This window comes from Microtus pennsylvanicus, chromosome 10 (assembly GCF_037038515.1).
Source record: "Microtus pennsylvanicus isolate mMicPen1 chromosome 10, mMicPen1.hap1, whole genome shotgun sequence".
NCBI lineage: Eukaryota > Metazoa > Chordata > Mammalia > Rodentia > Cricetidae > Microtus > Microtus pennsylvanicus.
Genome location: NC_134588.1, coordinates 78,847,672 through 78,875,374, shown reverse-complemented (window position 1 = coordinate 78,875,374; position 27,703 = coordinate 78,847,672). Strand labels below are relative to the sequence as shown.

The window sequence follows — 27,703 nt, the reverse complement described above, 5'->3', positions numbered from 1 at the left end:
TGACTATCGTTTGTTCTGTCAACAGACTCTGAAGGGAACTTTCCTAAATGAGTTCCCTGATAGGTTCTGGCATCCTACGGTGAGCCAGGCAGCTGTGGCCATGTTATTGAGAGGGTACTCTGCGCACAGGACATCTCGGAGTGGACACAGCCCAGTCTGAGGCCAGTGTTGGTGACCCACAGAAAGGTGTTAAAGAAGGGACTTCCTGAGAGGGGCTGTGGAGAAGGCTCTTAGGCTGTAACAGGTGCCAGGGCCCCTACACTGTGTTCCATGTGCCTAGTCATGCCTAGGACACCAAACCCTGTGTGCTTCTGCAGCCCACAGCTAGTGGGAAAGGGGCAAGTGCTTAAAAAGAACAGTACGTGGGTTCCGAGTAGCTCAGGGCCTCCCTATGAGGAAGAGGACACAAGAGAATCCTGTGGCCCAACAGCCGCTGGCCAGGAGTCTGGTATTCATTCCAGTAATCCTGAGTTGGAGCTCTAGGCAGTGACAAACCTGCTTAGGAATTAAGCTTCCAGGCTGGGAATGACAGGGCCTGCTCCCTGCTGGAAATGACAGGGCCCTGCTGCCTTCTGGACATGCCGCCAGGGCCACTCTGGGTCCTAAGGATGGTCGAAGCAAAAGAGCAACGCTCCAGTCAGGCCCAATTCTAAGTGCCTTGTAGCATTTACTCAGGGAGCCCTGTGCTTCCCTGGGGCCATTCCAAGCTCATTTTGCTGGCGAGGAAATTAGCCGCTGAGAGCTTACTATCTCCCCCAAGGTCACATAACTAGCAGAATAGCAGCTATTGGCATTGACCTGGAAAGCCTGGTTCCTGGGTCCTAACACTGCACCCCATATTCTGCTAGCATGGTGGTTTGGAAGGGTGGGAATTGACAGCAATGGCCCCAGACTCTTCTAAAGGGTGGGGCAGCATTGCTCAGGCTGAAGGGCTTAGGTTAGATTGGGGATACTGGAAGTGTGTGACTGGAGAGATGGAGGGATCCAGCAGTGGGATCCAGGATTAGAGATCTCATGGGGATGCTTCTTAGACCTTTAAGCAAGTTCTGTTAGGTACTGAGCCCTGCTATGGGTAAAGACACGCCGGTTACCCCTCTATTACTACACACAGCAGTTACCCCTCCACCTCTGGACATGCCACTTACCACTGGGCATGCTATTTACCCCTCGATCATGCTAGTTAGGCCTATTCTGTCACCTTTGTTCAGGAACTATCTTGACCTCCCTTCCTGATACAGTGATTGAAATGTATGGTTTTGTTTTTGTTTGTCATTGAAGGCATCACCTCGTTCAGATTCAAAAGCCCCTAGGGCTCTCTCCTCTAGGTGCCAGCTCTTTAGGACAGTGAATTAGTCGTCAGAGCGTCTTCGGGGTGTGGTAGGGCCAGAAGCGCACCCACTGTCTACTCCCTGGGAATATATGGTCTTCTGGGGCCTTCAGGCTCTGCCTTGGACTTTGTCACTGCTGGAACTGGGGAGCCTGGTGATTTGCTGCTGGTGTTGGCCCATCTCCTCCTTCATCTTTCACCCTTCAGATGGCACTGACACCTGGCTGCTCTACGATGCCTCAGGATGTCAGGTGGAATTAAGTGGCAGCAGGGCCAGGTGGGTGTTGATTGAGGCTGATTGCTGGGAGGCAGCGGCTCCAGGCTACACCAAGCTATTTCCAGCTGCTCCCGATTGTCTCCGGGAGGCTTAATCCCTCTAAGTGCCTTTGTGCTCTAACGCCTGGAGAGATGGGGGGCGGGGTGACCAAGGCCAGAGCAAGGTCAGACTGCCTCTGATTCTTTATATTTCCAAGCCCTTTCATTTAGCCACCTAGATATTCGCCCAGATCCCATTCATCCTCCTACCCGCCCACCTATCCCCTTGCCAACTTACCTGTCCATCTACCCATCCATCCATTCCCCACACCTGCCCATTCTTTCTTCCTACCTCCTCTCAAACCGCGCACACATTCTGCATGTTGCACACCCCACATACAGGCATATAACATTCATCTGTATATCTACCCATTTACTTCTTCGTTCATACTCCACACTCGTCCATCCACCCATCCACTATCCATTCATCTACCTACCATCCATATAGTCCACGTATCTACTCATATTCCTGTCCTCCATCCATCTACCATCCAACAAGATATATCCACGCCCACCTGTATGCCTACTCATCACCAATCCACCCTTCTATCCATTGGCCATCCATCTATCCATCCTTCATCCATTCATTCACTGTTCCCTCATCCATTCACTATCTGCCTAACATTCGTCTGTTCCCCACCTATACACGAATCACCCACCCATCCATCCACGAACCCACCCGTTACCCATTTGTCCGTCCACCATTCATTTATTCCCTACCTAGCATCCACTCATCACCCATCTACCCATCTATTCATCCAACTGTCCACCCCACCACATCTGCCATTTATAATCTGTCTGTCTACCATTCATTCCCCATCTGTTTATCCACTCACCACCTAGCCGCCCACCTCTCCGTCCATCATCTACCCACCATTCACCACCTATCCATCCTTCCATTCATTCCCTACCTATCCACCCACTCATCCACCCCTCTACCCATCCACCATCCATGCATCTATCAGTTGCCCCACCTATCCCTCTGTGGTCATCATTACCTTAGCCTTTACTACGGTGTCTCCTAGGTGTTAGGCTCCATGCTGCTACATTGATGTGGCTTAGTGTAGCAGTGAGGTCAGTGCACAGAGATCTTGTGATGAAAGGGAGGATGGTCACTGAAGAAGCGCTTAGTCTGCTTGGGAACCACAGGAAGAGAATTCACAGGTAGGAGTTTGACTTGGTACCTTTCAGGAAGAATGGCAGCATGGGCCAGGGCTCAGTGTGAGGGAGGCTGTGGGACAAGAAGGGACTCAGTAGGGCCAAGGGGTTAGGAAGAGTCTGGAGAGTCAGGCCCTGACTATGCTGGGGGGTGGTGGTGGTGTCTTAGGTTGAGCTCCTGTCTCATGGAGCAGAGAATGTTTGAGGGTCTGAAGCAAGGGAGGGTTTTAGAACGATTGCGGCAGGGAGGGCTGTAACAGAGAGTGAGGCTGGAGGTAGGAAGGAGCAGAAGACCCTCTTTTGGAACCCTGTTCGCCTCAGTGTGGGGCCCATCCATAGCTTCTGTTGACACTGCTCTGCCAGGGTGTTGTGAGTTGGTACCCCTTAATTCTGTGCCTAGGGTCCATGGCAGTGCCTGTATCCCCTCTATCCAAGATGAATGGCCCCTTTGAGTGTGTGTGTGTGTGTCTAGCTACTACTGTTTTCTGACCCTATGCCCAACCCTTCTTTTAGCACCCCTACCTACCTAGTGGGAGTTTCATGCAGTCACGGGATAAGAGCTTCATCCAATCTTGGGGGCAGCTGGAGAAACAATACCACAGGGACACTTCTTCTTGCAACCATTTTATGTGCCCTTGGGTCTCCACTGATACTGCTCAGGTAGTTCCACTTCCATGTGTGGATGATGCAGCAGAGGACAAGCTACAAGGGGGGATGCTTGCACTCTGTGCCACGTGTGAGGAATGGCAAGACTAGGGCCTGGCCACCTCTGCTGTCATCTCCAGGTAACCTTTAGCAATGCTTCCTCACTGGTGCGTAAACTGGTCAAACTTAGCAGGGGCTGTCTCTGCTGAAGGGCTGCAGGAGGGGTGCCCAGCTCTGCTGAGCCCGCTCCTGAGCCTGCTGCTGGAGGGAGGGAGAGAAGACTTGTCTGGACTTCGCTCCTGTCCAAAGAGGTTCAATTGCTGCCACTGCCTCACTTCCCTGGGAGTCACAGAGGGCGCGAGGCTGTGTTAGGTGGGCTCTTTTCTTGATCTCATGTATGACTTCGCTGGGGAGCAGTTCCTGAAAATACATGTTGGGTCTGGTATATATGGTGTGTTCAGGTGATGTGTGGTGTGCATGGTATATGCAGAAGTCACGGGTGGGTGGAAGGGAAGCCCAGGAGTCTCACACAGGGAACGGAGGTCTCCTTTCTCCTGTCTGGCTCTGAGGGTGGATTGGAATGCCCTTTTATGTTTACCTCTCCTTGTTCCTCAGGTCTCGGTATCATGTTCTCTCAGCCCTCCTGTGCACAGCAGGGTCTGGACACAGGTACCAAATAGCAGGCACATTGGATCTGTGGAATCCATAACTTCAATGAGTGGTATGTGGGGGGCAGCTCCCAGCTCTAGAAGGGGTCAGAGGTCATGATTCTAGCATATTTCAGCTTTGATGGGGGCAGAGGTCTCAGTCTCTCTCTTTCTCTCCACACAGACACAGACACAGACACACACACACACACACACACACACACACACACGGTTTGCAGAATAATCACATGTTAACTTACTGAAGGCCCTTCAGCTCTGGGTCATGAAGAACGTTGTCAGCAAATGCCGACTAACAACTCTCATCTAGGAGCCACTTGGGGACTTCATGAGGGTCTGTCCTGTCGCTCTAAGAGGAAGGAGATGAATTTTTAGTGGCTCGTTCTGCTCTTCTCCGTAACTCATATGCCTCTGTCTTCTTGCTTTTGGTCCAGGGCAGGAAGCCTGGGCACTCTTTCTGCGCCCCGGACCCTGTATCTCCAGGCTGCTTTCAGCTAGCCTTCTGTGCAGAAATGTATGTTCCGAGGAGAGTGCGAATTGCAGGGTGTGATATAGAGCCCTCACTGAACACAACTGTGCTTAAACACTGTAAATGTTCATAATTCTCAGCCGTGAGTACTGCTTTCCTTACTGTTATACCCTCCTTTTAAAAACCACTCTAAAAGTCAACCATTTAAGGGGGAAAAAAAGCTCTGAGCAGGCTCTGGGGCTGCCGCCTTGGCTGGTGCCACAGCTGGGGAAATGCAGGTAGAGAATGGAGACATTTGGATTCCACTTGCTGCAGCTGCCTGCACACCACCCAGTCATCTGCTAGACCCATTGGAATTGGCTCTCCTTCTCTTCAGGTTCCTCCTCCATTTTTGCACCAGGGTCTTGAGCTAGACTAGCCTTGCCCACCTGGACTGATCTAAGGCATGAGCTTTATTACCTCCTTCCATAAGCAGTCCCCTCATACCTAGACTCTGGGGACCTTGAGGTGACCTCAGTGTCGTTTGTGGTGGTTCAAATAAAAATGGCTCCCATAGACTCAGGGAGTGGCACATTAGGAAGTGTGGCCTTGTTGGCGGTAGGTGTGGCGTTGTTGGAGGAAGTGTGTTCCACTTCACTTCCTGTTACCTGTGGCTCGAGATGTAGAACTCTCAACTCCTTCTCTAGTACCGTGTCTGCCTGCATGTCACCATGTCCATGGACTAGACCTCTGAAGCTGTGAGCCAGCCCCGATTAGAAGTTTTCCTTTATAAGAGTTGCAATGGTGATGGTGTCTCTTCTCAGCAATAGAAACCCTAAGAAACTGTCCCTTGTCTTCCAACAGTTCATTGTCTAGTGGTATAGAGCGAGTGTGTGCATTGACCATTAAGGTTGCAGTCTCAGGTAAAGCTTTTTTTTTCTTTTATGGGAGCTGAGATGGTCCCAGGGGCCTCCCTGGAGGAGAGAATGTTAGAATTGAATTTCAGAGGAAGAGGAAGGAGAAACAGGAAGCCATGGTTGGGTGTGAATATACCAATGGGCAGTCCCATCTTTATGGCTTACTATCTAGATGGGTAGGTGGAGGGAGCTGTACACTAAGCAAATTGTTGTCTCCTCAGGTGGGGCTAGGGTCCTGGGGATGAATGAAGATGTAGATATAGAGAGTATATTATCTTTGAGAGTTTGGGGCTCCAGGGTCATCTCTCTTCACAGTAAGCCCATGGGAGCGAGACAACTCTCTAAAAAGGCAGCCAGGGAAGAGGTTATTAATCCCCTTCTTGATACAACTTTTGCTGAGTAGGTACTAACACATCAGCCCATTCAGAATTCAGTAGCATCAATGAATGCTATTGCACCATAGATAGGTGCAGAACAGATGTGATTCTGTGTGTGATGGGGGTGTGAAGGCTGGGCATGAGCGTTGTAGGCATTCTGTGAGTCATAAGGCGATGGGGAGGCGAAGAAACTGGAGTCCATTCTGAAGGAGCCTGTGCTGGAACAAGAGTAGGCAGACTTACTGCTTTCAGGTGATCTGGAAACTCTGGTTAGCATTTGCTGGCGCTTGGTCTTCACTTGGCCTTTCTTGACCTTCACTGAGCTCCTCCTTCGTTTTCAGCCGCTTGTCTCTGCTCTTGTTAGTGTGTAGTCTTCACCTGCTGGTCCCTGGTCTTCACCTGCTGGTTCTGGTCACTACCTGTTAGTTTTTGGTCAATCTGTGGGTCCCTGGACTTGACCTGCTGGTTCATGGTCTTTGCCTTCTGGTTCTTGATCTTTACCTGCTTGTCTGTGGTCTCCGTTTGCTTGTTTCTGGCCACTTGATTTTTTTCTGGCCTTAATCTCCTGGTTTCTAGTCTTTCCCTACTGGTCTTTCATCTTCACCTATTGGTTGCTGGTCCCTTCTCCTCACCTGTGCCACTTGGAAGAGCCAAAGTTTTGTGGAGTTGGATTTACTTGAATTGAACTCAGTTTCCACTGGGTTCTTGCATAACCTTGAACAAGTGACCTCCTTCACTTAGTGTCTTGCTCTGAACATGGAGTCATGAAATAATCTTTATTTCACAATTGCCAAGTGAATGAAAGAGGAAAGGAAGGGGCTTGCCGGGCACAGGGCAGTTTGCCCAATAATTTAGATCCCTCTCTGCTTTGCTCACTGTGTCACTGTGTTCCTACACGCGTGCTACTAATTGGAGAATGAAGAATTGAGCAATTGTTTGGGATGGGGGAGGGGGAGCATCTACCTAAGGGGTGGAGCTAAGCCGCTCCTAATGGTGGTGGAGCATCTTGTGGACAGAGCACACAGGGCAGAGGAAGGCTAGAGTTTTAGCCTGTATCTCCAGAATCATTCCCCACATCCCAACAAATCTACTCGCTGGGGATGACTAGCGTAGCGTCTGCACCCCATGGGAACGTCTCCAAAGTAGCTAGGTGGGCACATCGTGGCCCATGCAGCACGTGTCTGTGTGTGGCTGGTGTAAGCTTGGAGAGCCTTTGGAGGGCCATGTCCCTTTTCGCTTCTGCTGTGGGCCCTGGCAACTGTTTTTCTGCCATTGTCCATTTGTCTCTCTGATGCAGGATTCCTGCTCTCTAGAGAAGGTATTGGTATGGGGGAGGGTGTTGCACTTCCATGGCCAGGCCCCAGTTCTACCTACTATACCTTCCAGTCCCAGCCATTTTGTGTGGGGTATCTTTTTCTAGAGGGAAAGTGTCTCTTGAGGGGGTGCAAATTACATGATCACGGTATATCCTCTGCCTTCTAGAAGCTGCTGCCTCATGGCATGTGTATCCCAAGCCTGGCTCTGAATAGGAGTGGACAGCCTGTAACCTGAGCTGTGCCTGCCCTCGGGAATTAGAAGTGGCCTGAGCGTGCATCCATCAGGTGGTGGTGTGAATTTGACTGTGCACCAGGCACCCCTCTCTCCTGTCCCGTGTGGATCTGATGCTTTGGTGCTGACAAAAGGTTGTTTGCCACCGTCTAGCTGGGCCCCAGGGAAGGGTGCAGGCTGTGTCAGTTGTGCCCACCAGCTTGGAGATTTTTGTGACACTGTTCTTATGTCTTGTGCACTCTGCCCCTTTCTGAGGTCTTGGATGTGACCAATGCTAGCGATAAGCCTCTGGAGTCAGTCTCCTGGAAGCCTGATACTGGACATTGCAGGGCCACCTCTCCAGGAGGTCAGTGCCTTTCACCATCCCCACCTTTCTCCAGCTGCCAAGTTGCTGGCATTGTCTGGCCCCTGGGTTTAGCTTGGCCCAAGAATGCAGGGCTCCGTGGGACTTCTATGAGCGCAGGATGAAGGCTCTGCTTTTCCTTTCCACTCCGACTCACTTCCCCACAAATTCTTGATCCCTGGACACTCAGATCGGATCCCCCTTTCTCAGAAGCCTCTGCACACAGCTCAGGTATTGACCGGAGACTGAAGAGCTGACTTGTTCATTTCAGGTTTGGGCTGCCCTCCCGGGCTCCTGCCTTTCCTTGTTCCCTGGGTCAACTGCCTGGAGTGAGGCAGAAAGCTGTGCTGGGGGACGACTGTGAGCTTGATTTCCTGCCTTGCTTGCTTTCCTCTGTTTGTCACAGGGAGATTCATACCTGGGAAGAGACCTCACATTGCTAAATTCCAACTGTACCGCTACAAAGGGGAGCTTGGAAGGTGCTAGAAATCGAATATAAGCTGGGCAGGCGCTTCTGACCCAGTCCTTTTGACTTCCTGGTGATGCCTAGATTTTTGGACCTTGGTCCCAGACCTCCCCTCCTCCCTCAGGGCTTCTGCCTGGCTCATACCTCACCGCTGCCCACCCTGTGCATTCTGCCCTCCTTCTTTTCAGGGGAGGAGGCAAGAGGATTCAGCTTCCCTGTTGGTTTTCCACGGAGCCGCCTTTCCAGAGAAAGCTCTGAGCACGTCTTCTGCTGAAGCTCCCTGCGGCTTCTGGGATCAGTAACGAAGGCCTCAGCTAAGCATCCAAACCCTCTCCTAAGGAGCTCGTTTCCCCTTCATCGAACAACATGGACTCCTTGTTCACCCTTGTGTGCCTGTCCATTCCCTGCAGATCTGTGGAGGCCTCTGGGCCTCTCCTCTGCCCGTTCCAGCTGCTTGCCTGGCTTGTCCCCTTTTCCTGCTGCAGTCTCTTAGAGCCCCCAAGTCACCTCCAGCTGTGTGACTCCTACCCCTTTCCGCTGTTGAATCCGGGCCCATGTTCCCTCTGGTATCCTCTAGACAGTTTGTGGGGGTGTGGGCTGGAGCTGCATCAATTCTGATTTCCAGCCTAAGCCCTAGACTGGGAACACAGGAAGCAACTGGAGAGATTCCTGGTGGGCTCCAGGGGGCAGTTTGATCACTTGCTGGGAAAACAATGCTTCCCAGTCTGTCTTCCTAAGGCAAGAGGAGTGTTGGTGGGAAAATCAAGCCTCGCTGGTGGCCAGGTTTCTCTTAAGTTCCCCTCTCAGGGTTGAGAATTTCATTGTATTGTTTTTCAATTTCCCCCGAGCATCTGCTACTATGAAAATTTTCATTATCACTGGCAAAGATCCCCTCTCATCCCTGCGGGCTGCAGGAGAGTCCTGAGTTCTCTCCCCATCTGCTCCAGAGCACCTGGAGGCTGAGATGGGTAATGTCCCTGGCCAGCTGGGCACTTTCTCAGAAGATCCAAGAGTTTGTGCTCAGCGGGCATCCTGCTTGGCCAGGAATGCTTTGGCTGTGCCCAAGTCACGAAGGCGCCGCGGATGCTTCCATGGTGTGGGGGGTTGGGTCAGGGAAGCTGGCTATGGAATTTGGCTTACCTTGTCTTGAGCGACTCCTCCTTCTGAAGGTGTTCCTTTCAGACAGTCACATTGGCGTGGCAGGCACGTGTTCTCTCTAACGGAGGACGAGCTCCATGGTTTCCGAGACTGTGTTGCTATGATGGGATAAAGAGCTATGAGGAGGAAGGACTGGAGCCCTGGGCCCAGGTATCAGCCTCTCACCCTTCACCTTCCTCATGGCACCTGAGCACGCTGCTTAGAAGCAGCCATGACAAGCAGAGAAACGCTGTGGACATTGTGTCTTGCTAACCAGACCTGGCTCTGGCTGGTTTAGGTCTCCCTTGTTTCTAGACATGGCTGAGTTCTTTCCTTGGTGACCAGGATTCAGACTCTGTCATTTGGGTAAGGTGGCCACACTGACGTGGCTGAGACATCCCTGGGATTAACCCATGCGGTTTTCCACAATAACCGAGTCTGGGCAGAGCTCAGAGAGGTGGCTCAGCAAGAGCCATATCCGTGCAGCATGAGACAAAAGCTCTGGGCACAGGCGGTGCGACCCCAGACCTGGAGACTTGCCCCTGGCTTCCCCAGTTGTTTGCGATGGGAAGGGAAGCGTCATTCTTTGTGTTTCCACCCTCAGAGGCTATACAGCGGCCAGCCACTCTCGTAGCTGTGTTCCCGGGTGCCCTTTGCATCAGTGCTTGACAAGTGAAAGACTAAATGAATAATGGACACTCCCCAAGGGGGAAATATTTTAGAATTTACACAAGGCATATTTTGTGCCCTAGGCTGTCATCTCAGGACAGTTGTACGGTGTTTGTACTATGATTGCCATTCTCGCTTCCCTCCCTCCCTCCCTTTTTACAACATAAGGCTGGAAGCATAAGATTCCTATGAGTGGCGGGGGCGGGGAGGGGGCAGCCTGGGCTGTGGGCTTAGTGCAGAGCTGGGGTGGTGAAATCTCTAGTCTTGTCCTGCCGTGGTTGTCCCTGGAAGAGCCTTGGCGGGCTGGCGGATGGAGCTAGTGTTTAAGAGACACTTCAGCAGTCCCATCCACCATCTGGTCACAGTCCCCCGAGGAAGGGCTTTGGCCAGCAAATGCAAGCACAGCTTGTTTGGGCTTGTCTAGGCAAGATGACTTGGAATGGTGGGGACGGTATCCCTTCTTCACTCTCAGCTCCCTTCCCTCCTGTCTTCATTTAGCCAGAGGATGTGGGCGAGTGAAAGCGCCATGGGATTCCCTTGCTGGTTATCTCCCTGGCCTTGGCTGCAAGGTACAAGGTACATAGGGACTGATGGCAGCCGTGAGAAGAGGAGCGGCAGACTGGCAAAGGGAAAGCAGCTAGGGCTGTAGAGGTCCCCAAAGAGGGAGCTGCTGTTCCCATATTTAGGGAGTACCGTGAAATTAGCAGCATTGAGCTTAAGGCTCACATTTAGGGCACTGGGCACAGCTACCACAGGAAGGTAGAGGATGGAACTGGGCTACCCTACTTTGGGTAGCGCCTAGTACTGGGAATGTAGGCACAACTCTGCCTGTTTGAGAAACTGTGCTCACTGGGGAGGTCAGTGCTTCAGTCATGGCCGCACCAGGTGACAGGCCATGGAGCAGAGGGCGTAGCCACTCATAGTTAGCATATTTAGGAGGGAGCAAGGTGTGTGGGTATCCTTCTGGTTGCTTGTCCTGGCACCCACAGGGTGACCTCCAAGGTTTACTTGCTAGGTATAGTCATCTTTGGCTGTTTTCATGATGGCTGGTATACCTAGTATCATTTTGCTGTACCAGGTGCTAGGGACAGAGATGTCCTTAGGTAGCTCAGCCTAGGAAGTGATAGATCCTTGAACAAAAAGTGACTGTGAGCTATACTATCTATAAAGCAGGAAGAATGGTTAGAGGCCTTGGGAAGAAGGAGGCAGGCACTTCCCAGGGTCTGGGGGATTATAGGGCTTAGCAGTGAACCAAAGCTTAGAAGGGCACACTGATGTTAACTTATAATCAGGAAGCTGCGGACACAGGAAGCCACAGGGAGCTGCCACAGCAGAACCTCTAGGTTCCTACATGGCACCTGGGAACCAGGAAGTTGCCCTTAGATGTCTGATGGCCAAAAAGAGGGATCAGTAACAAACGTTGGAGTTGGCCCTGGGAAGGCTGGAAGGATCGGGCCTGCCCCACCTTTCTTGGAAGGAACACTGCAGACCTGGTTTGTGGGTGCATTTGGAGGTAGGACCTGGGGCAAGCACTGGATCAGGGGCTCTCAGTACATCTGGCCTGATCTCGGGGAGTGGTGTGGGCACCAATGGAACAATAATGCTTTCAAGGCCCCCACTACACCAGTACCCATGCTTGCATACCACACATGTCACACAGTGAGAGAAAGCACAAACGACCGGAAACCATGGAGGGATAGTTGAAGAAATCCCGAGGAAGTCAAATCTAGGCTGGGGTGGGAAAGGGTGACAGCAACTCAGCTAAGCATCAGTTTCACATCTGGGGGAGCCACTGGGATCTAAAATGGATTTCTTGGGTTAGGATTAAGGCCAGGTGTCTGGTGGTCTTGCCTTTCAGGAGATCACAGAGGAGAGATGGTGACTGGAGGTGGTTTTGGAGATTCTTGAGGAAGTGGGCAGGCTGAAGACAGGCTCTGTTATCTGGCTGGCCATGAATGTTTTAGCTCGCGTCTGGTTCCTCAGGCCTAGTGTCCAGGGACCTCTGAATGGTCTGTTGCTAGGAGACCAGGCTATTGCCAGAGTTGCCAGGAGAAGAGCTTGGAGGGCAGGTCTTCCCGGAGCCAGCTAAGGAGTGTGGTGGACACTGCCTGCAGGGGAGGAGTTGCTTCTGGGAGCTGTACGTCCACAGACACAGGGACACTGCTCTTCCTTTGAGCTAGGCCTAGACTGTGAATGTCTGGTTAAGAGGGACTTGGGCTTTTCTAATGAGAGCTGTGATTCTAGAGGGGTTTGTAACCTCACCCATCGCTTCCCCAGTAGAGCCCTGAATGTGGGCAATCCTTCACAGGCCCCCCCCCCCCCAGTGCAAGTGCTTGGACCTCAGGGTGCTATTGGGAGGCGCTGAAAGCCTATAAGATGTAGGGCTTATGGGAGTGGCTTAGGTCACTGGAGACATGCTCTCAGAATGCGAGGATGCCAGTCTTTGTGGTCTCCGCTGCTCCCCAGTTTCTGCTTTGAAGTCTGGCTCTTGCCAGAGGTTCAGAGGGTCAGATATCAAGTAATTCTCTTGACCCTCCAGGAAGGAGAGCTAAACAACACCCCTTTCTCTTGAAGGTTGATTTCTGTGCTAGTGGCTAGTCTCACTCCCGTGTCCAAATGACCGACGGAACTACTTACGGGAGGAGTTTTATTTTACCTGTGGATTCAGAGGCTTCACCTGTGACTGCTTGGTCTCAGATACTTGAGCAGAAGACCCTGAGGGCAGGAGCATGTCACATGACAGAGGAGATTCTTAACCCTTGGGTTGTCAGGAAGCAGAGTGAGACCAGAACCTGCCTCCAGCTATGTAACTTCCTTCATCAGCCCACACCACTTAATTCATCTACAGCCTCCCTGCTGAGGACCAAGCCGTGAGCGCAAGAACATGAGAGCAAGCCATGACAATGCCCAAGGAATGTCACTGTAATGTCAACTCCTGTACACACTGAATGGAATTGGCCCCAGGTCCTCAACACCCCCTCCCGACTTCACTGTGTCTCTTCACACACTCTGAGAAGGACACATACTAAGAGCAGAAGGCAGGCCTTTTCAGCACACCAACCACACACCAGACATGGCTTTAGACACTACCAGTTGCCTTCTTTCCTCTGTCTTCTGAAACAGAAATTGAGCAGCTTGGAAATTTCACCCCTGTGGGTTTTGGTAATGCACTCAGCTTGGCTGCCTGCTCTCAGTTCTCTCGTCTAGAAGGGGGTATAGCACCCACCTCCCAGGCAGGCCTGCATTTCAGTTATCTGTGTGGTGGGTGGGCCTGCAGCTGCTGGGCTTATGGCAGGGATTGCCTCTCTCCACCACCACCAAAATAACAGCGACAACATTTTCCTTTGCTCATTACACTGTGACTCCTTGGCTAGCCTGCTTGTTTGTGACCACACAGGGGTGTTCCCTGGCACTTTGTGTTCTTTCATTCCTTAACCCATGTCCCCAGAGCTGAGTCCCTGGAGTGCCTGTGCTGCCCAGGTCCTACCTGTCCCCTCTGAGCCAGTTCTTCAGCATTGTTTAGGGCTCCAGCCTGTCCCATCTTTGGTCTCTATGGGTCCATTTGTCCTCAGGTTGGGCTGCTTGTCCATCCCTTCCTTTGACAGCTCCAGCACAGCCCTGCTGTTCTTGAGGTTCTCAGCTTTGGACCTGAGCAGAATTAGACAAAGTCAATTGTGGAGGACTGCATGTCTCATCCACACAGGAACAGGCATGGTCTAAATCCAGAAGACCTGGAAGCCCAGGATCCTTCCTCTCGTGGGGTGCTCAAGGCCAGCCCTGCTTTTGGACAAGGCTTGATTTCCTCTTGCCTCTGGTTCTCTGGGTCACCTTACCTTGAAACCCTGATATGTCAAAGGATTGGCATGTACACACCTGTGCTTCTGCATACATGTTGTGTCATCCAGTATCCCGTGAGCATCTCTGCATCAGGCCCTGAGTCTAGGAAGCCGTCTGCCTCACTCTTTCTACTTGGGACCTTAAATATCAGACAGGAAGCAGTGTAATATATGCTCAGTAGTATATGAAAGGACAAAGTATTCTTAGACTTACAGGAAAAGAAATGGTTGATTTTACCCAGCAAGCTTAAGTCCAATAATTTCATAAAGGAGGAGGGATTTGGAAGGGGTTTGGGGACAAGTAGGAAGCATCTAAGGCAGAGGAGGAAAGACACTATAGGAAAGGCAGCCAGCATGTGCAAACTTATAGGGTTAGTCTAAGCACTGAATGCACAGGCTGAGAGCACAGGGCATATGAGTTTTGGAAAGGGCTGGTGTCCTCCTGTGTGTGGATTGAGGGTGGTGGTGGATGCTATAAGTGAGTTTTGATTCCTAGGCAGTGAGGCCATGGCAGGTATTTCAGGGCCATGCTGGATGCTGAGCTTCGGTCTGTAGAATGGAGAGCTTGAAAGCTGCCCTGGCATCGATTATCCCCTGGTTTGAGTGAAGCAGAAGTTTGGAGCAAGTGGAGGTGTCCTGGAGGACCCTTGAGCTTGGGTTCGAAGAGAGCTGCAGGAGAGCTTGAGCTTTCGAGGTTCTCGGAGACAAGAATGTGCTTTGCTGGCATGCCAGGGACTCATCCTGTCCTGATATAACTTCCCCAGAGCAGGCTTCCGTGTGAATCCCGGCCGGGAGCTTGGTGTTCCATTGGCAGAGCAGTAAAAGTCATTAACGAGGAGCGGGAGAGTTATAAATAAGCCGCACACTCCCACCCAGTGTTCCCTGCCTTTCCAGCCCGCGGGAGCAGGGAATCCGTTTTGATTCATTAATTGGCAGAGGGATGAGGCTCCAGAGACCCTGTGGCGCCGCTGACTCTTCTCCACCTTCCTTGTTGGTTCCAGGCAGTCCTCTGCCTTTGCTGCTCACCTGCCCTGGCTACAGTCCAGGGCTGGTCCTGTGGGACCCTTTGGCCTTGCTGCTCTTGGCTCTACTCAGCTGGGTTGGGTTTCAGTTCTCTTGTTTTTGCTACTATTCCCTTGGACACCCCTCTTTAGAGTGGCATGCAGATTGGTGTTAAGAATTCCTGGTCTCTTGCCAGGCGGTGGTGGCACAGGCCTTTAATCCCAGCACTCAGGAGGCAGAGGCAGGTGGATCTCTGTGAGTTTGAGGCCAGCCTGGTCTACAAGAGTTAGTTCCAGGACAGTCAGGACTGTTAGACAGAGAAACACTGTCTTGAAAAACAAACAATTAAGCCCTCCCCCAAACCCAAAACAAACAAACAAGAAAAAAAAATTCCCGGTCTCTGGGTGGGCTTTTCCTTTGAAGTGGCTTGGCTAGCGGGAAAGCTCTGGCTTTTGCCTGTGCAGTCTCTTACACTGCTCCTGCTTTAGGGTAATTGGTATTAAAAAAAAGGTTGCTGCTTGCTCTGCAGCATGGGCACTGGCCAGGGTCTGAAAGATCGAGCTGACAGGTGCTTTCATACACACACACACACACACACACACACACACACACACACCACACCACACCACACCACACCACACCACACCACACCACACCACACCACACCACACCAGTAGCAAGGGCAGGAGACTGGGAATAGTGGTCATACACTCCACAGTGGTAAATCTTGGTCATGGTCTGAAGCAAATTGCAGCGCAGAAAGATTAGGTACTGCAAAAGTTCTCCGGAAGGACTGGTTACCCGTGGAGCAGATGGAAGGAGGTTGGGTAGACGGTGTGTGAAGGAGCACCATATATTTCTTGGGAGTACTTGGGGAGACCCAGGAGCCTCAAGAGCTGGATACTGAGGTGGCTGTGTATGCTCCGGCTCATTAGGGTATAGGGCACCTGTTAGGGATTGCACGAGGCTGTGTTAAGCTTTCCGTTTTGCTTTGAAGATGCTGGGAAGCTAATGTGGTTTTGTATGGGGCCAGCACCCTGTGGTTGGTGCTTCATGAGGGCCCAGTCGCTAAGTTCTGTTTGAGTGGTTAGATGTACGCAGGGCTGCTGCAGAGGGGCTAGGGTGTGGGCCAAGGATGAGGCAGTGGAATGGAGGAGACTCAGAGTGTACTTGGGAGATGAAGTATGTCGGACTCGCTGAAGGCGAGACAGGTCAAGAACAGGTGACTGGGGATACCTGGCTCCCGAAAGTGGAGAAACATTCTGACACCCCTGGGACTCTCCCCTGTCAAGTATGAGCTTTATCAGGTCAGGACTGGTTTGGAGTTAGAAACTCAGGGGAGGGTTCTGAATTGGAACAGTAACTGTAGAAGCTTCCACAGGGCTAGGGTCCAATGCTCAAAAGTAAATGTGCAAGGAAGCCTAATGTTTCCATGTCCTTAAGTATAGGACGTGGGAGAAGGCAGAGCCAGGCATTTGCAGGACTGGTCTTGGGCGCTTCCTTCCTCAGCCTTGGGTAGAAAGGCTCGTGAGTGTGCGATCATCACTTCTAGTTTGTCTCTAAGAGCAAGGCAAAGCTATTAGCTGAACTGCAGCATGGAGCTGGGTTCCAGGAGACCAGGGAGGGAGGCAGTGATAAAGAAGGCAGTGAATGACCGGGGTCGGGTGTGTGTGTGATGACTTCATGTCCCATTGGGAGCACTGGGGAAGGACCTGTGTGCTCCAGGGCCACGGATCCAGTGCAGGCCTTCTACAGCCCTGCCTCCAAAGCCCCCCGGCCTGTGGTTTTGTTTACCCTTTCCATGTCTTAATAAAAGATGAAAAATATTTATTCTCCATAGATCAATAATTTACTATGAGTTATGACAATACTAAATTTGGTCAATTATTCATGGGCTATCAAGTATTTATAAATGCTACCTTAATTTAAAGCATTAGCCATTAGAATTCAAATATTCATAAAGCCAGTGCCGGTTGAAAGGAGGAAGGGCAGGGTACAGGTAGCAGGGGTGGCTCGGGAGAGAGGGCACAAGCTGCCCCAAGAGCTCTGCTGCTGCTTGTGGGCATGGTGGGGCAGGCAGAGGTGCTGGACTCCCTGCGGAGACCTTAGCTCCTGGGTGGGCAGGCCTGACCTGGGTCCATTTCCAGCCTGCCTCTCCTTTCTGCCACCTGCAGAGACCAGCTGAGCCTGGCAAACAGGACGGAACCACAGGACCCATAGGAGGCTGCCACTGCTCCAGGTGGAGGCTCTCTCTTGCTTGGTCTTTCTGGAGACATTCCCTTGCTCATTAACGTGGAACCCAGAGGCCAGTTAATTCAGGGCTGTAGACCCGAGACCTCAGAGGAGCAGGGCCCCCCACAAGGACAGGTTTGGCTTATCTGGGGGGAGCAGGAGTCACTGTCCCTGGCCTTGAGACAGTCGGAGTAGCTGGAAGACGGTTATAGAAGGGTAATAATGACCAGCCTCACTGCTGGGTGAGACAGACCAGATTGGAGACTCTCCTTCAGCAGAAGTCCCTGGAGCATCACCTCACCCACCTGTGGATTAGAGAAGAGTGTCCTTGCCAGTGTCCATGACCTTCATACCTGGAGGCTGCTCTGTTTTAGCCCTCTCCTATAGGCAGATACCCAGGGCTCATTGAGCTGAGGAATTCTGTCAGTGGGGACTGAAGCCTTATTCCCACTTGCCTGTTCCTTCCCTGGAATGCCGAGCTTGCTGTGACAGGCATTTCTATCCAAGCAAGGGTTGGATAGTCAATTGTGAGTCTTGGACCCTATTTCAGCATCCCTTTCCTTCGTTGTCTATGGAAGGACCTAGCGGCACGGTTCTGATCTCCTTAGTTGTATGGCCCTGGCCACAGGACCTAGGGTGAACATTACCAAAAGTCTATTCTGTGAAGTGATGTGTCCTACCCAGATGCTCGGCTGTGGTCATCCTCTCAGGGGAGGCTGCTGGTCGTGTGATTGTGAATTAAGAGCTCCAAGAAGTCTCTGTCCTCCTTATTTCTGGGAACCTAGTGCTACCGACTGGTTTAGAGACCTCTGTGGAGACTCTGTGCACCCCCAGACAGGAACCTGGAACTGCTGCTCATTGCAAGGCATTTCTACTTCTTCCTCCCTCCTGCGGATGAGACGTTTGTGCTCAGGGAGCACTTACCAATCTATTGGACCTGCATGGCGATCAAGGCAGAAATCAGCTTTATGGCCTATGATACGGGGAGAAAAGAACGATATCAAAGTCAGTTATCCTCCTGAGACCTGCGGAAGCGCTGCTGAGCTTCATCTGGAAAGTCTGGACTGTGGAGTTCCTGCCATGTGCTCGGTAGTGTGTGGGACCCTACACATAAAGATGGAAGAGCAAGGAAATGTCTGGGCCCACAATGTTCTGGCACTTGTCCTTACAGCCTGCTGGGTCTCTGTATGTCAGGGCAGGACAAAGCGCAGCAGGCAGCAATTCTTGCCCACCTGGAGTTTACACTTAGAACCCCTCTGTGAAGTGGGTGCTGTCATCTGTACTTGATTTGGGGGGAGGTGTGTGGTGGAGGAGAGCAACCCCCAGAGAAGGCCAGCTCCTCTGCCAGCCCCACAGCGGGTCCCTGCACTGTAAGCTCAAGGTCTGCTCAACATCTCGGCACAAGCGCTGTATGAACTGTGTAACATCCCATCTCACACAACCTTGATTAAGCTAATAGCTGATTTGGCTTTGATCTGATGTATTTTGATCTTATTATTTTTATGTTAGAAGCCTCCAAATAATCATCATTTCAACAGTGCCCCAATTAGCCGGCCATTCACAGTGGATTGAAAATTGACTCACACTGGGCCTCTCCATTAGCGCCTGGGAGAGACTTCCAGCCTTAATAATCCTCCCTGCTCCAGAGGCTGGGTGCTTGTTTTATACCACAGGTTGTCATAGGAGGGGCCACCATGCCCCTTGAAGGAAGAGGCTGTCTGCACAGGTGGGAGCGGCAGCATGGCTCTTAAGTCTTATGGCTACTACTTTTGGAAAAAGAAATGAGTTTTGAGTTTAGCTTATGTTTCATCATGGCATCTTGTTCCCCTCCCTTCTTCCATATTTTGCTCCTTCCTGCAGGTCCCCTCCTTTCCATAGTTTATCCCCTAATAGCTTCATGTCACTTGTTTACTGTTTTCCTCTTCTCCAAAGTCTGGGTGACTTTTTAAAGGGGAGTTCTGAGACAGGGTTTTGCTGTGTAGCTTCGGCCAGTCTGTAACTCACTGTGTAACCCAGGCAGGCCTTGGATTCGTGACAGTTTTTTTGCCTCAGGCTCCAAAGTGATGGGGTGAGTCTCCACACCCCTTGGTAACAGGTACTTCTTAAGGTCCTGGGCATGACTTGGGTGCAGGTGTTGCTGGAGGAAGATAGGGAGGGTCCCTGGAGAGAGGAAGGAAACTGATGTCTGTTTGGTACCGTCCTTGTGCGGGGTGGAGAAGGCACTTGCGATTGGCCTTCTGAGTCAGTAAGCGGAGACGCCCATCTCCATTGACTGGAACACTGAGGCTCAGAAAGGAGTTTGTGCCCATGGCTACATGGCTGCTGACCAGATGGACAAAATGGGAACTTGTGTTTTTGAGACTCTTATGCTATTCCCAGCTCTGGTGAGGTAGCTTGTGGTGAGCAATTTTGCACAATCCTTGGGTCTTCATCATACTGTACCCTATTGGTTTAAAACTTCATTTGAGATTCTGATGCCAACCACTTAACTACATCTCCTGCATCCTAGAAAACCTCCTTTCTCTTTCCTCTTGCCAGACCAGAGAACATTTGTCCTGGGAAGATACAAAGTACACAAGGAGAGACATATATGCTATTGGTGTGTTGGGCATTTACGTGAAATAGACAGGAGGGAAGGAGCCTAACCTTGGTGTTCAGTGGCATGTATGTACAAATGGGTAAACTGAGGCTCAATATTTTGTGACTTCAGAGTTTGGTGTATATAGATTAGGGAGCTGGCTTACAATGGAAGTCAGGTGGTGACTTAAGAGAGAGCTGGGGAGATGGGTGATAAGCCAGGAGTAACTGATGGCTTGTAGAAAGGGTACAGGAGATGGAGTTCCTGGACCATTAAGTCTGTCACTGTTCAGTTTATTTGAAAAGATCTTAATGCAGTGTCTTAGTATTGAAGAGACAATCAAAGAGCAATCCATTTACTATCATGGTGCCTTCGCCATTTGGGTTTCTTGTCTTATTTGAAGTCATGTTTCTATCACATAGCAATCAGCATACATTTTTTTTCTCTTGACCATGTCTCAGAAGCATTTCAGCCATGTCTGTTGCAGCCTGGGAATGGCCTGGCAGTTCACCTTCATCTAGCCCCATCCCTTGATGCTTGTGTGGCCTCTTGTTTTATTATCTCTGAAGCAGAAGCAAAAAGCTGTTTCCTAAGTGGCTATAATGAGAACAACATGGATTCATACATATCAAATGCTCCACAGAGCTGGCGCAGAGGAAATTCTCACACAGTAGCCCTCTTTCCTCCATGATTCTCCACTTATCCATCATTGGAGGATTCTTTCTGCTTTTTTAAAAATCAATTACCTATTCATGTCATGAAATTCTGGCAAAATATAGGAAAATAAAAAAAGAAAAGCAGTCCCAAATTGCTCTCACTTTGAACATTTTGCATTTTTTCTTTCTAGTCTTTCTTTCATACATATTGAATTTTACTTAATTGACGTTGTAAAATACATAATACATGTATTTTTGTATGATTTTCATGTACCTTTTTTATGACAAGTACTTACCCATATTGTTATGGTGTTTGGTGCACAGCTGTAAAGGTTGTGTGTGCTTTTAGGGTCTAGCACTTCTATACCCACACACCTATTTGCATCTTTCTGAAGGTTTGCAGTGTTTTCTGGGTACCACCGAGTGTCCTCTTACATTTCTGGATCTAGCACTGTTCCCATGGTCTGGATAGGTGCTCAGAGAGGAATGAGGAGCACAGGGCATGAAAACATCAGGATCCACACTGTATCCTTGCACAAATCTTTATGAGCTGCCATGATTTTCCCACTGTGTGTGATGTGTGTGTGTGTGTGTCTGTGTGTGTGTGTGTCTGTGTGTGTGTGTGTCTGTGTGTGTGATGAGCATGGCAGAGATCATTCTTGTCCTCCTTGAGCTGGAGGGACCAAGGAGGGTCAGGGGGCTATAGAGGCCATGTGAAGTGCCATGGCGAGGAAAGGAAAGTGTGGGTATCTTGAAAGAAGGGTTTGGTCAGCTGGGGAGGCTGATTCAGTCCCGAAGCAAGAATGTGTATGCAGCAAGCTGAGTTGCAGAGCTGAGGCAGGTGACTGAGAATGTAGAGATAGAATGAGGAGCATTAAGTGCAGGCATGGTGTGCCAGCCATATGTTCCCCAGGTAGGCATGCCTGTGCGTGAGTGCATGCAGGGGTCAACATCAGATACTGGCTTCTGTCACCGAGGTAGTATCTCTCACTGCACCACTGACTTACCTCGTGGAGCTGCTCAGAGAGCCACAGGGTTGGTAGGATTATAGGTGTGCTCTATTCTGAGATGCTAATACAGTCGCATCATTTCTCCCCTGTCCTCCTTCAAACCCTTTCATGCACCCCCTCCCCTTCACTCTCTTTCAAATTCATGGCTTCCTTTCTCATTGATTGTTGCTACCTATGTGTGTTTGTGTTCCTGAATATACAAATACAACCTTCTAAGTCTGTGTAGTGTTATTTGTATATAATGTATTTTCAGGGCTGACCATTTGGTATTGGGAAAATCAATTGATGCATTCTTCCTGGGGAAGACTCATGTTCAGCATTCCTTAGTTGCCCATAGCTTTGTTTTTCTTTTTCTTTTTTGCAACATATAGACTATTACAGAAAATCACAACCAATACAGATAGACTGTTACAGAAAATCACAACCAATCAAAACACAGAGTTGTAGAGCCCAGTTCCAACTGATAGGTCTTTAACATAACTCCTGCACCTAAGGCTTAAGAATCATTTTGAAAGAAGGGATGGAATGGTTGTAAGATCCAGAGGAACGGGGAGTTTGCTTTGAGATTGCAGCTCTAGGCATGTCAGAAGCTACACTCTTGAAGTCTCATCAACAGGACTTCCTAAATGTGAGCTGAACAATACACAGGTTAAGATGGATGAAGCTCAAAGAACTCCGGGCACCTAAGGAATGTGTGGTCTTTTGTTTCTGGGTGCTGGGCATCAGAACTAAGATCCTTATGACGTGGGGCAAAGATTTTATATGTAGAGCCATTTCCCTCCTCCTCTCTGGGTGTCTTTAAATAGATTAAATGTGATTGGATTTCTGTGAAACCAGCATAGAGGGGCAGAACATTTGGGTGACTATGAGATCCTTGAGAGACCCCATGTCCTTTGTTCCCCAACTCTAGCCTTTGGCATGTGAAGTGGAGGCATCAATGGGGACTGGGCCTGAGTTATCACCTATGATGTTCCCCAGAGTGTATGGCAAAGCCCTGGTATGGGAGAAGCTGCTGTTGGTGCCAGCCTGTGAAGGGAACACCCCCCCCCCCCTTCACATATTTTCCAGCCTTTCACTTCCTTCCACTTGGGGTGAGCGCTCTTGTTTTTCGCCTCCTTCTCAGCCCTGTCTGAAGCATTACATAAACTCCAGGGCTCCCACGAAGGATCTGCATTGTCAAAGTTGTTCAAAGCCTACCGCGTGTAGCAGATGGCTCTCTGCCATTCACAGGCTGTGTTTTGAGACTGCATCTGCTTTCCCACACTCCCGCCATCACACAGAGCATCCATAAGACAGGCTTGCCTCAAAACTGGTTTAGGGAGTTGTTTTCAGGGAGTAGGGTCTTTGTATCTGCTCTGATGTCCCTAATAGGTGTGAGCTTATGGCTAGTGGTGGTATCCCTTGGAGTCATTGGGTGACTTCCAAAGTCCAGGCTCCTGAGTGTGTCATCTCAGAAAGGGTGGCTGTCATCTCAGTCTGATTTCTCTGTGCCCTTGGTAACTGCCTGAGCTACGGGTGCCTCTTCTTTTGTGATTGTCAAGTGGCTTTTGAGCAATCCTGGGCATCTGGAGCCATCTACTTCATCTGGGATTTGATCCAGTATTCTTGTGATAGGACTCAAGTGGACTTGGCCAGGAGACTGAGGCTCCTGCCCACTTCCATTCCCTGTTCTAGGTCCTCTGGGGGTAAGTATATGTCTTCCTGACATCATAATGTCATCCAGGTCTTGCAGATCCAAGCAGTTCAGTTCAGGCAACAATTGCAGAGCACATGCTGTATTCTTTGCCCATGACACAGGACATAAAGATTCCCCAGTATGATCTTTGGTCCCTCCTCAGCATTTTGGCTACTGGCTCCAAGGTGAGAAACAGTGTCTAATTGAGAGTTCTGTTTGGTGAATCAGAAAGATTTGGGGTGGATCCCTGCTGTACCACCCTTCTTTGACTGCTCTGGAGTTAATGATTTTGCCACCTCTGACCTTTCTTTCTTTCCTCATCTGTTAAATGGGCCTGAGATTATGTAGCTGCATGTTGCACCAAGGTTTTCAGTGTTCATGGTATAAGGTTATCAGCAACTAATTAGTGAGAGCTGCTAGCCTTCTTGGGCTCTTGGTCTGTGTGGGGAGACATCACAGGGCTACAGGCATGAGCTGCTGGGTGGAGCCGTGGGAGTGAGGCCTGTACAGTCGTGGCCCGTGCTGATTTCTTCCTGTCTTTTTCCTCTCTTTCCAGCCTGTGACCTCATGACCCAGGGAATTTTGGCCTTGGTCACATCCACAGGCTGTGCATCTGCCAACGCCCTGCAGTCCCTCACAGATGCCATGCACATCCCACACCTCTTTGTCCAGCGCAACCCCGGGGGTTCACCACGAACTGCCTGCCACCTGAACCCTAGCCCTGATGGTGAGGCCTACACACTGGCTTCAAGACCACCTGTCCGTCTCAATGACGTCATGCTCAGGCTGGTGACAGAGCTGCGCTGGCAGAAGTTCGTCATGTTCTATGACAGCGAGTATGGTGAGTCTGGGGTGGGCGGGCTGAGGCTTGGTTTTAGGGACAGCTGGGTGCTGGTATTTTTAACACCAGAGGCTTCAATCAGGGGACCCAGAACTGGAGTGCCATCAGGGTGTAGATCCATGCTGGTGGTCTGAACAGAGTCTTCCTCAGGGTGGTAGGGCCCAACCTTGAGCTTCATGAATTGGAGAAGAGCTGCAAAAACAGATCTGTAGATAGGCACTAAAGTTGCCTAGCAACATCACCTTATCATGACAGCTGAAGTTTGAATCATCTTAGAATTTTCAATAAAATATTAATAAACTGCTGGCAGGGATCTGAAGAGCTGCTTACAGGCAGCGGTGGAGGCTGCCTGCCTGGGTCTTCTTGGCATCTTCTCTGAAGGTTACCCCTCATGCTGGATGCTGGTCCAGCCTTGACTTATTATTTGCATCCACCTCTATCTGCCCTGCTTCAGGGTCTTGGGCTGGGACAAAGAACGGAAGGAGGGAAACCTTAGCCAGTGGGCCTGGGGACACTGTGTATGACTGTGCACGGCTGCTCTGAAGACCTCTTCGGAGGAAGGAAGCATAATTTACTTGCTAGGAAACCGCAAGAGTGGGCTTGGGAGAAACCGCTTCATGTTTGGTGACAGCGCCTCTGTAAATAGATCAGCTCGAGTCCGGAGATAAAATGGCTTCCATGATTTGTGCTTCAGAAAGGTTTTACTTGGAGACCATCGCCAGCCTCATGCCATTCTGAGAATCACTGCAGAAGGGTCTCCTACGCCCTTCACCCTGTCTTCCTGAGGCTAGCACTTTGCTTAGCTGTAGTGCAGCATCTCAATCAGGGTTTGATCCCGGACACCCTGTACCCTCTTCTTAGTTTACCAGTGTCCATGCATGTGTCTAGTCCAGTCTGCCATGGGAATGGATTCCTGTCTGCAGTGTTTATCTTACATGCATGCTTGTGTGATTACCAGCCGGGATCCAAAGTGGTTCGCTTAAGAATTGCTATGTTGCACCTTTAGAGCCACAGTCACCCCAATACCTGGTCAGAGTTGATGGGCACTTGCAAGGCTTGGAAGTCCCCTTGGCTGAGGTTTGGATGGAACTATGCAACACTTTAAAGTCCAGCTTTGTCTCCCGGTGAAATAATCCCTTTGCCAAGAATGTAACTAAGAAAAGAAATCAGCATATGTTTGCATTTGCCTAAAGACTCTGCTTCCCTAAGTCTGGGACACTGTCCTCCGTGCTTGAACAAATAAACTGTTTGGAGCCTTCCAGGAAGAATTGAAAGAGCAAACAGTTACTGTGTTGAAATCAAAATGCAGTAGTGGTGGGGACAAGGGTGGCTCAAGGCTAAGGGGATTTTCCTGTCGTGCCCGGGAACTGGCCTTTCCAACACCTGCTCAGTCTCAGGTCCTGCAGGGGCTGGAGACCTTGTAATAGTAGTAATGTGCCCAGGGTATCTCTGAGAAATCAGGCTTTACCCCAGGAACCAGATCTGGTGGGAGGTGTGGCCACTGCCCGGGTCTGGGCATGTTATATTCTAGGATATGCAGGCCCTTTCTGATCTGCTCCTCTCAGGGTCTCTGGCCTGCACACCCCATTCTCCTTGGGGTTTTTTAAGAAGCCACAGCTGCAAGGGGCGAGGGCAGGAGATGAGCTCTGTAGCCTGCTCACTGTCTGGCCTTCTGTGATTCCTGGAGACTGAGTGGTACCTGAGGCGCATCCAGACCCTGTCCTTTCTTCTCATTTCCATGTAACTCACATAGCAGACTTCCAGGAAAAGGGGGCTTCCCCCACCTGGGTCCAGCATAGCTGGCTTCTTGGTCACCTGTCCACCCGTCCTCAGTCCACTTGGCTTAGCCTGCCACTCGTGAGGACTTTTCCCTGTTGTCTACTGGGCTCCTGCAGAGCTGGTTACGCCCAGAGGAGAAGGCCATATGCTTGGTTTTTTTTCTTTCTCATTGTAGTTCAGCACTGTGCCTGGCACCATATGAATGACAAATTCATGGATGAAGATGTGGGCGTTTCCAGTGGTTTTTGAAAAAGACAGAGGAGAGATGTGGAGAAGGATGAGGGTACTGGGTGCCCTGACATCTGCTCTCGGATGGGTAGGGAGCTGGGAAGAGTGGTTCATTTTGCAGAAACACTTCTAGCTCATGTTCTTCATCCCCCAACTCCAAACCTGAACAGCCCCCAAAGTGCACCTCTCTGCTCTGATAGGATGCTCTCCCACCTTTCCTGGAGTTGGCTTTAGTGCTTGGCTAAGCCTGCCCTGTATCATTAATCCCGCAAACATGCTGAGTGACATAGCCGCTTTCACTGGATAAGTCACTGTGTTGAGAAGGATGCAGAGGCTCAGGGGCACAAAGCCATGGTTAGGGTGCCAGGAGGCTTCCATGGTATAGGGAGGGACTGGAAGCCGCTCACCACGTCTGCTGATTGTAGTAGTGCGGCCTGGATGTGGGTGGAGCACCTCAGAGGTGAAGGAAGGCAAAGCCCACCCCAACCTGCAGATGGTGCTGTCCAGGGTCCTGACCCATGTGGCGTCGGTTGCTCTGGAGGTCACAGCTCTTTTATTGCATTCTGTACAGGACCCTGTTGCTTTTGCCCACCCTGTTCATCAGCCTCTTAATCTGACAACCTTTGAAGCTCGTTTGTGTCTATAAAAGTTCCTCTGCTAAGACTGTTGCTTCTTGGCCTCACTATTTCCTCACAAGGACCCCAGCCTGTTTGCTCCCAGAGTCCCATTAGGTGAGCTAAAGTAGACAACGCTCACAGCATACTCAGCCCTCAGAGTGGCATGTGGTGGATCCACTGGCACTGGAATCCACTAGCCGAGGAATGTCCATGTGCCATGGTGGATTCATGTTGCCAGAGCCCCTGTGGTGGTGTAGTTTCAGATGAGCCCAATTAAGAAGCAAATTGCGTGTAAATACTCTTATTCCCCCCCAAGTCAAATGGAAGCAACTTGGGATCTAGAGCCTTTTCAGTGCTGATATGTAAGCATCTTGACACATTATTTCATTTATGCTACGTTTTACCACCTAAGCAATATGGTTCAGGAGATGCTGTTGGGCGCTAAGGCCCATGCACTTAGCCAAGGTACCATCCTATTTCTTGCTAGGCTTTAGTTTTCTTTCCTGGTGTCCAGTCAATCATAGTCATTGCCAAGCCGGGACTGTGACTTAGAATGGACCCAGCATGCTTCAGGCTAATCCTTTAGTGAACATCACATACAGACCCTTCCTTTGTGTGTGTGTGTGTGGTGAAGATTGGTTCTTCCCCATTTTCCCGTCAGTCTCCCTTTAATCTTAGGAAAGTCTTCCCCTGGTAGAACCTGAGGCCAGAGCATCTGCATCATATGTGAGATCAGAGCAGAAAAGCCCCGAGGGATTTGGCAGAAAGGCATACTGTGAAACTGGACTTTGAGTATCCTCTGAATGTCCCCATGTTAAAGACTTGGTCCCCACAGGGATGATGTTGGGAGGGGCTATGGATCTCTCAGCGGGTAGGTCCTAGAGGGAAGTCTTTCAGTCACCAGGGCAAGTCTCTGAGGAAGATTACGGGAATCCCACCTTTGTGTCTGATTCCTCACGTGTGATACGAGCAATGTTCCCTGTCTGGTTCTTCCACCATGACTGCCGCACTTCCAGAAATGCAAAGCACCGAGGCTGCCTGATCTTGAACTTATTGTCCATGACTAGGAGCCAAAGCAAACCTTCCTTTTAACATGGAAATTGCCTCAGGTATTTCACTCTGATGACAGTAGTCTGACTAATACTGGGTGAGAGAGGAGTCTGTATGCATTTGGTTTACAAAATATGAGAGGTGCCATTTGGTACAATTCCATGGAAAACACTTGTGTGCTTGT

The 27,703-nt window shown here is 50.4% G+C and overlaps 1 protein-coding gene across 2 annotated transcripts in view; it reads left to right on the top strand.

The window, feature by feature from the left end:
- Grid1 (glutamate ionotropic receptor delta type subunit 1) overlaps positions 1-27,703 on the top strand; it is a 759,372-nt gene that overhangs the window by 112,657 nt on the left and 619,012 nt on the right. For both annotated transcript variants that reach the window (XM_075988693.1, XM_075988692.1), the window contains exon 3: positions 23,561-23,845. In XM_075988693.1, the coding sequence (XP_075844808.1) occupies positions 23,561-23,845 (285 nt within the window). The remainder of the gene's footprint in view (positions 1-23,560; positions 23,846-27,703) is intronic.